The sequence below is a fragment of the Sorghum bicolor genome, chromosome 6 (assembly GCF_000003195.3).
Source record: "Sorghum bicolor cultivar BTx623 chromosome 6, Sorghum_bicolor_NCBIv3, whole genome shotgun sequence".
NCBI classification, from domain to species: domain Eukaryota; kingdom Viridiplantae; phylum Streptophyta; class Magnoliopsida; order Poales; family Poaceae; genus Sorghum; species Sorghum bicolor.
In genome coordinates, this window is record NC_012875.2 from 45,816,659 (window position 1) to 45,826,244 (window position 9,586).

General features: G+C 50.7%; 1 protein-coding gene across 1 annotated transcript; it reads left to right on the forward strand.

Moving 5' to 3' along the window:
- On the forward strand, positions 6,872–7,459 carry LOC110436484 (vegetative cell wall protein gp1-like). Its single transcript, XM_021463595.1, has one exon. The coding sequence runs from the start codon at positions 6,872–6,874 to the stop codon at positions 7,457–7,459; it is 588 nt and encodes a 195-aa protein (XP_021319270.1).

Consider the following 9,586-nt stretch of genomic DNA (forward strand, 5'->3'; position numbering starts at 1 on the left):
GGCCGCGCGCGACGCCGGCTCCGGTCACGGCCGACCTGAAGCCCGCGGCGTCCACGTCCGCGCTCAGGAGCCGCGACCACCGAGCGCGACGTCGGGCCCGACGCGTCCCCGTCCTCGCCACGGTCACCGCGTCAAGCTCTCGTCCCTGTCTTCGCCAAGCCAAACCCCCGGTGAGCTCGCCAAGACCAAAGTTTTCCCCTTCCTGCGTTCACCAAGCTGAGACCGGCCTTCGCGCCACATTTCATCCATTGTCGCAGGGAAGCTTTGGTCCTGTGGTGCTTTTGCCAAAGATGTGATGCCTTCTCGCTGCCAGCCGCGCCTCCAGCCGAGCCGCAGCGAGCAGAAGCCAGCCAAGAGCAACAGCAAGCCCGTAGTAGATCTTCGTCCAAACAGCAAGGTCGAACCTTGAACCTAGCCGACATCGTCTCCGACGTTGGCAAAACCCTTGCCGTTCATTTCGATATCATACATGCCATGTATCTTGCTCATGTATGCATTATGATCTATCTGCATGACCATTTGTTCATCTATCCATGTCATGCATTTGTTACATGATTATTCATCTCATATCTCGTTTAATGCGGGACCTATCTTCGTCTATATCTCTGCCTGTGCCGTGCCTTCGTGCCGGTCTATTTATCTATCTCTATCTCTTTTGGTCGCTATGGAAATGTGCTACTCCGAGTCGTCGTCTTGTTAGTATTGCAATTTGTGCTTTTGTTCTTGTCGTTGTGGACCGTGCCGTCGAGCCGGTTGAGAGAGTGACGTGTTTGGATGTTGCGATCGCGAGTTCGTCTCGCCACGGCCGTAATGCCGAGCATGTCCCTTCTCTCGTATTTCTGTTGTTCCTTCTTTTGTTATTTGCATGCCTGAGGACCGAGCCTTCGAGCCGGTTAGGGAAAATGGTGGAGCGTTCGATCATTTCGATCGTGGGTTCGTCCCGCCGTGATCGCGATGCCGAGCGTAACTCATTCCCTGTGATTAGTTGACTTCGCTGCGCTACGGTCGTTAGCTCCTATTCCCGTCCCTCGAACGTGGTCATCGTGGACTCGATGTCGTTAACGACGCGGTTCTTACCCGCACACTCGAGACCTAAATGACCTAGTCTAGTGGGATACGAATTAGGGGACAACCTTCGTAGAACTATCGGAGAAACTCGTTAGGTGAAGCTCATGGCCGCGAGTCCACCTTGCCATGGCCATTGGGCTTTACCCCATTTCTCCCGTGTTTATCCTAACCACCTCGTATGCTTGTACCACTTCGACTATAGCATTCCCTCGGACCTAGCGGTGACAACCACATCGCTATGGGCCTTAGGAATAGCCTTGTGCTGATTTAGATGCACAGTCATGGTGCCCTACGAGTGGGTTGGGATCGTGGGGTCGTATTCCTTTTATCCAACCGTCGTTGTTCCATGATGAGTTGGTCGAAAGAGTATGGACTCCATTCTTCTTCTCTCTTGTTCTCAATCCCGTCGATCCAGTAAGATGGGGATTAAGCCCCTTTTGCTTGTTTGATGTTTTGTTTCCAATCCCGCGATTCCCGCCGTTGCTATGGCGAGCGGATCAAAGGAAGGTGAATCCCGTGTCTTTTCCCGCCTTTTTGGTTCTTCGTGCTTAAACTCTTGTATGCTTGTACCTATATCGATCGTAGCATTTCTTTGGTTCTTGTGGTGACAACCGCACCGCAAAGAACCTTAGTGATGTCATAGTGCATTTAGTGCACCTAGGTTGTGGTACCCTACAAGTGGTTTGAGTACTCGTGTTCCTTATGTGTCACTCTTTCTAATCCCCCGTCTCTTACCATGGCGAGTGGATGGGAAGAAGTAGACCACTCCCCTTTTCTTCTCTCCTTGTTCCACCCTCTCTTGGCTCTCGCCAACTACAATGGCGTATGGATTGAGAGAGACCGGAACTTCGCGTGCTCATAGTCTTTTCGATTCCTGTCGATCTCCGTGACGCTTGGATCGAAGAGCCACTAGCTATGGTGTTTGCTTATGATAAGTTAGGGTCTAAGCCAATTATTAAAGTCGTACAGGTTGACTTAGTCGACCCAGGAAGTACCGGCTAGGCTAAGACTCCAGCTTGTACTTAGTGAACAACCATTCCCATTTCTTTTAGCCCAAAGATCGGACATCCGCCGAGAGGGCTAAGCCGTTTTCCTTTCGTTGCTCTTTTAGTGTAGTTGTTCCTCAGTGTTATGTCGTCTCTTTTTGTAGTCTTTCGAGGTCTAGTGGTTTGATTGTTTTGCCTTGTTTGTCGCTTTCGAGGTAGTCGCTTCGAGGTTAGCGTTGATCGGACCAGGACCAGTTGAAGGAAGAACATGCGGAAAGGAGGATCTTGGATGAGTACAACTACAAGTGAACTGAGGATCTTGGAAATGTCACTCGACAGGTGCCACGTCCCACCCAACCTCGTAGAATCCTATTAGACATGCAATATTACAGATGCTAGTGCTTTACTTTTATGCAAATGAACTGTGATAGGTTGCATGGTAGAAATGCTTGTGAGCCATTGCCTTGTTGCAACCTATAACCCTCGCACACCCGCTGTTAGGTTAGATGCTTGCATACTACTTGCTACTGCTTCTACTTCGCATTATATCTGTGATGTGATGCAATGTGGGAGATTGGATGTGAGTGGATAAGGCACGTGGTGCCAATAAATGGATAAAGAAATGGATAATGGATTTGGGGAGATCTTGGCGTGTGTCTTGGGTGTGTGGTGAGGGTCGAGTCGACCGAACAGGATCTACGACGAGTCTTGGGACAAGTCTTGCCGGAGGACGCTACCTGGGCGTTCTCCATGAGAGTTACCTGTGGCGGGTACATGTGACAGGGAGAGGTCCCGGAGTGGAGTGTCTTCGTGGGACGAAGCGCCGGGATGGGAGGTGCTGTTTAGCACGGGGTAGCCGGATGTCCTGTCGAGCGGGGCATCGGTTGGCCCCTCGTGAAGATGTCCTGTTTGGTCACCCTAAGGACTGAGATGTTCTGTGGACCGGGTCTTAGGAAGCCTTACACGCCACTCGCCTTATTATGGTGCGGGACGGATGTACGACCAGCTAGTGCGGTGCCACTACTACTAGGTTGTTAGCGGATAGTGTAGGGAGGTACGGGCATGAGGACCCACACCCTCCTAAGACAGCGTAGTGACCTTTGGGGCCCGGTACTACGCCTCACAGTCTCAGCATGCCGGTGGTACTCCGGTATGGTCCCAGTTCTGAGTGGTAGGGTGGCATCGTATTTAGTTGGGAGGCAGCTCGGAATCAGCCTAGACGGGGGCCACCGTCGATGATGGTGATCTTGTGGTTAGTGTAAACCTCTACAGAGTTTGGTTGATCGATCGATACATATGCCGATTCGTCGGCTATGGACCTTTCCTAAGTACAGCTTCACTTGACTAGAGAGAGAGGAGTCCTTTCTACCTTCCCCTGGGTTTGTGTTGGATCCGGCGTTGGCCGTTGAGGCAAGGCACGAGCGGGAGTCGTACTTGCCGCCTAGAGAGTGAGAGTGTGGTGAGATGTGTGTGATGGATGGATGGATGTGTGGTTGAGATGGATTAAAACCTGATGAATTATTATTATTAAATATTGATGAACTTGCATAGGGAAAACTACAGCCATATATATATAGGCCTCTTGATCTACCCTTTGCATTCCACTTACCACAAAGCTACGCAAAAGCATAGGGTGGGAGCCAGTGGCCAGTACAAATCGTACTGAAAATTGTTCGGCAGGTTTTGAACGTGGTCTATGGCGATAACTATGGAGAATAGAAGGATTAGGTGGTCTCGTTCCTGCGCTCAAGTTTGGTTCGGAGATGAAGGCTACGCCCGCTGATAAACTACGCCGACTCTGATGATTGCCCGTGAAGGAGGAGACTTCACCGATGACGCGCTATATCGACTCTGATAAAGACCCGTGTGTGTTTTCGCTAGAAAAACGATGTAATAGGCTTGTCGACCAAGTGTTGTAAAGCAAATGTGTTGTAATCTTGTTTCTCACGATGTATGACTACGATAACAGCTGATATATGATAATGCGATGGTTCAAATTTTTGAATTATCACATTATAATTCGAATCTGTGGATTTTTCGCTTTGTGGAAAAATCTAGGTCGTTTCAGTTGGTATCAGAGCCATACTTGACCCTAGGACGAGACCCTTAGTACCAAACACTAGTTTAGAAGCCAAACATTCTATCTTTTGTAGAGTTATAGATGCTAACACTTGTTTTCCCCCTCCGCCTTGAATTCTGCTGCTAACTGACCTCCCTGTTTCATAAAGTTGACCGTTGTAATCTTTTCCTATACCCGCCCACGCTAGATCGATAGTCGTGTGAGACTTTGAAGGTCTGTGAGTCGCCTCAAGTCAACACTATGCATTAGGAGTTGTAATGCTGTTTGAGTGCTTGGATCTTATGTTGTTGTGTTTCTTCGGCTTCTTGTTGTCTAAGTGTAGGTCATAGAACCTGTTTTATGCGAGAAAGACTCTGGATCCCGTCCAACCTAGTCGGCTAAACCTAAGACCGTCCGAGACTAGATAGGTGATCCTGGCTAACAGAGCTGAAAAAGGGTATAAAGCTGCTGCATTATGTCTTGCCCATCTATTTCAAAGCTGTTTTTGGCTTCCAACTAAACTTGTCTTCAAAATTGCCCCTTAGGTTGAAAAAAAAATTTCTCTCCTTTTTGGTTAAAATATTTCCCCTTTTTAACAAAAGCATCTCTACTTCAAATGGAAAAGTGTTTCAAAACTCTCTCGATATCTTCCCTTTTTACAAATAAAGCAATTTTAACTCCTTTCTCAACTTAATTTTATTCAAAAGCTATTTATGAAATGATTTAAAAAAAAGTCACCTTGAAAAAGGTATGACAAACCATCTTCTGAAAAACAAAAGTCTTGCTTTTTCATGTTTCCAAACCAAAGACTTTGGCTTACTTTTGTTTTAAAGGTCTTTGATTTTATCTCAAGAGCCAAATTCCTTTTTAAAAAAAAAATCAAACTTGTCTTAAAAGAAAAAGGAATTGCTAGTGATTTATTAAACAAAAACCATTGCGAAAAGATTTTTGTTTGCGGCCTTCCAAGAGTTTAGCAAAAACAAAATGAACTTACAAGTTTTAAAAGAAAACGCTCTTGTTGTCAAGACTTTATCTTTCAAAATGAGAAATGATTTCTAGTCATTTTCAAAACTAGTTTGTTTAATTCAAATAAATAAATTAAAAAAAGGGGCAACGCCTTGTATTTGAAAGCTAAAAGAGTTTCAAAATCTCTTGATTTGAAATCTTTTATAACAAAATCTTCAAACGATTTGGTTTTCAAAACTTGCATTGATTTCAACCCCCTTCAAAAGCTCTCTTCAATTTCAAGCCTCAAAAAAAACTGACTTTGTAAAAGCGCTCTCACTCTATTTTTGAAACCTGTTTTTCCGAAAAACATTCCTTTCAAAAGCTTTTTGCAAAAAGTGATGCATGAAAAACAGCTGTGAAAGCCAACAACCCTAGCAACCCTAAGCTCGCCATACCCCTCCTTTGACCGGATGCTAGTTCTTGGAAGAGTATCATGCCAGTAAACAAAGAGTTTTGAGCCAGAAGAGCTAGACAACTAACAATAGTCTCATCTTCAAGAGCCAGATGTACATAAACCAGATGAGGTTCTTGGATACCCATCGCCTCGGTGTAAGAATTTGGATACCCAACACCCACGACTGAGCCTTGGATACACCCAGAACATGACTCACTCCCATTTTGGAAAAGGTTTGTGGAGCGGTCATACTGAAAGTGAAACAACTCAGAAGTAAGAAGAACTTCGGGAATAGCACCCTTGCTTCTTCATCGACCGGGCAACGCCTAAAATCTCGGGGACGAGATTCCTGTAAGGAGGGTGGACTGTAACATCCCGGATTTTTACGTAAACCAAAAATACGAGCTTTTTAAAATTTTTCCTGTAATCGTGTGAAGCATATAGTTTTTAGATCTAAATCGATCCTAACCCGCTAACAAATCGTGGCATACATATAGATTTGTTTCTAGGTGAGTGCTTTTGTTCGTGAGTCGGTTTGGAGTTTAGTCTTGTTTAGGGTTTTGAGTTTCTTTTGGAGTGCACAAATCCATAGCAAAGTCTTCCTAAATCTTTGTGGAGCCTACCTCAAAGGCGAAGCGAATCCCTTCTCAACTTTTTGTTGGAGTACGTCTCAAACTCCATCGGATTTTATCCGATCTCCTTTTGTTTTCATTCCTTGTGTTTAATCAAAAATGGAAAACCCCTTTCTTTTCCCTTGGGCCGAATTTCTTTTCTTCTCCCATTTGGCCCAACTCGCGCAGGAGCCTTGCCAAGCCCAGCAGCCGGCCCACCCGAAACCCCCGCGCCCCCCCTCCTGAACCACCTAGCTCAGCCTGGGCTCCCTTTCCTCCCCTCTCGCGTGGCCCACCTTGCCCTAGGCCCATCCCGCGCACTAAGGCCTAGTCGGCTTCTCCTCCCCTCCCGCGTGGCCCACCTCGCCCCGGCCCAAGGCCCAGCCGCGAGCCTCCTCCTCCCCTGCGCCCAACCCTAGAGTGGGGAGCGCCTGCTCCCCAGGACAGCCGCCGCCGCCGCCTGATGCTGCGCCCGCGCCTGCCCTCTCTCCTCGGCGTTCGTGCCGATGCGCGCCGCGTGTCCTGCTCGCGGCACGGACGTCGGAGATGGCCGCTTCCGCCCCGAAGCCCTAGCGCCCGCGCTATAAGAACCGAGCCGCCAGCCGCCGCCCTTCTCCCCCGCGCAGCCGCCGCTCTGCTTGCGCGCGCCCCTGCACCCTCAGCGCCGCGACGCGCACACGCCCGAGCCCCGTGCGCGCCTGCCCTCTCTCCTCGGCGCGCGCCCGCATCCACGGGCCTCGCCCTGATGCTGCCCGCCGAGCCGCCGCCGCGACGCACCCGCGCGCCCGAGCACCCCGACGCGTCCACGCCCTCGCCGAGCAGCAGCAGAGCCGCGGCCACGGCCTCGCCCTCGGTGCCCTGCGACGCCGAGCACCGCCGCGCCGAGCTCCGTCCGGCGTCCATGGCCCCGACCTCGCCAGGAGCCGCTGACCCCCTCTTCGTCGAGCACCTGACCGCCGTGGCCGCGACACGCCTCGTCCTCGACCCCGCCGCGCCGAGCTTCGACTGCGACCTTGCCCAGGAGCCCGCGGCGTCCCCATCCTCGCCCGCGAGCTCTCCCTCGAGCCCCGTCTTCGGCCAGCACCGCGAGCACGGCGCCCCTCCGCGTCCGCGTCCTCGACCTCGCCACGACCTCGACGCCGAGCAGGAGCTCCGCACCCCCGCCGGAGCACGACGCCACGACCACGACCGTGCCGCGCCAAGCACTGCGACCCCGACCCCGACGCAGTTCTGCGCCACCCCGCGACGTCGCCCACGCCCTCACCACCAGCCCCGACCTCGCCCCCAAGCCCAGGGCCGCGCGCGACGCCGGCTCCGGTCACGGCCGACCTGAAGCCCGCGGCGTCCACGTCCGCGCTCAGGAGCCGCGACCACCGAGCGTGACGTCGGGCCCCGACGCGTCCCCGTCCTCGCCACGGTCACCGCGTCAAGCTCTCATCCCTGTCTTCGCCAAGCCAAACCCCCGGTGAGCTCGCCAAGACCAAAGTTTTCCCCTTCCTGCGTTCACCATGCTGAGACCGGCCTTCGCGCCACATTTCATCCACTGTCGCAGGGAAGCTTTGGTCCCGTGGTGCTTTTGCCAAAGATGTGATGCCTTCTCGCTGCCAGCCGCGCCACCAGCCGAGCCGCAGCGAGCAGAAGCCAGCCAAGAGCAGCAGCAAGCCCACAGTAGATCTTCGTCCAAACAGCAAGGTCGAACCTTGAACCTAGCCGACATCGTCTCCGACGTTGGCAAAACCCTTGCCGTTCATTTCGATATCATACATGCCATGTATCTTGCTCATGTATGCATTATGATCTATCTGCATGACCATTTGTTCATCTATCCATGTCATGCACTTGTTACATGATTATTCATCTCATATCTCGTTTAATGCGCGATCTATCTTCGTCTATATCTCTGCCTGTGCCGTGCCTTCGTGCCGGTCTATTTATCTATCTCTATCTCTTTTGGTCGCTATGGAAATGTGCTACTCCGAGTCGTCGTCTTGTTAGTGTTGCAATTTGTGCTTTTGTTCTTGTCGTTGTGGACCGTGCCGTCGAGCCGGTTGATAGAGTGACGTGTTTGGATGTTGCGATCGCGAGTTCGTCTCGCCATGGCCGTAATGCTGAGCATGTCCCTTCTCTCGTATTTCTGTTGTTCCTTCTTTTGTTATTTGCATGCCTGAGGACCGAGCCTTCGAGCCGGTTAGGGAAAATGGTGGAGCGTTCGATCATTTCGATCGTGGGTTCGTCCCGCCGTGATCGCGATGCCGAGCGTAACTCATTCCCTGTGATTAGTTGACTTCGTTGCGCTACGGTCGTTAGCTCCTATTCCCGTCCCTCGAACGTGGTCATCGTGGACTCGATGTCGTTAACGACGCGGTTCTTACCCGCACACTCGAGACCTAAATGACCTAGTCTAGTGGGATACGAATTAGGGGACAACCTTCGTAGAACTATCGGAGAAACTCGTTAGGTGAAGCTCATGGCCGCGAGTCCACCTTGCCATGGCCATTGGGCTTTACCCCATTTCTCCCGTGTTTATCCTAACCAACTCGTATGCTTGTACCACTTCGACTATAGCATTCCCTCGGACCTAGCGGTGACAACCACATCGCTATGGGCCTTAGGAATAGCCTTGTGCTGATTTAGATGCACAGTCATGGTGCCCTACAAGTGGGTTGGGATCGTGGGGTCGTATTCCTTTTATCCAACCGTCGTTGTTCCATGATGAGTTGGTCGAAAGAGTATGGACTCCATTCTTCTTCTCTCTTGTTCTCAATCCCGTCGATCCAGTAAGATGGGGATTAAGCCCCTTTTGCTTGTTTGATGTTTTGTTTCCAATCCCGCGATTCCCGCCGTTGCTATGGCGAGCGGATCAAAGGAAGGTGAATCCCGTGTCTTTTCCCGCCTTTTTGGTTCTTCGTGCTTAAACTCTTGTATGCTTGTACCTATATCGATCGTAGCATTTCTTTGGTTCTTGTGGTGACAACCGCACCGCAAAGAACCTTAGTGATGTCATAGTGCATTTAGTGCACCTAGGTTGTGGTACCCTACAAGTGGTTTGAGTACTCGTGTTCCTTATGTGTCACTCTTTCTAATCCCCCGTCTCTTACCATGGCGAGTGGATGGGAAGAAGTAGACCACTCCCCTTTTCTTCTCTCCTTGTTCCACCCTCTCTTGGCTCTCGCCAACTACAATGGCTTATGGATTGAGAGAGACCGGAACTTCGCGTGCTCATAGTCTTTTCGATTCCTGTCGATCTCCGTGATGCTTGGATCGAAGAGCCACTAGCTATGGTGTTTGCTTATGATAAGTTAGGGTCTAAGCCAATTATTAAAGTCGTACAGGTTGACTTAGTCGACCCAGGAAGTACCGGCTAGGCTAAGACTCCAGCTTGTACTTAGTGAACAACCATTCCCATTTCTTTTAGCCCAAAGATCGGACATCCGCCGAGAGGGCTAAGCCGTTTTCCTTT

Bases quoted from the DNA above. Each gene is read 5' to 3' on its own strand.
- LOC110436484 (XM_021463595.1), top strand. From the start codon at position 6,872: ATGCTGCCCGCCGAGCCGCCGCCGCGACGCACCCGCGCGCCCGAGCAC.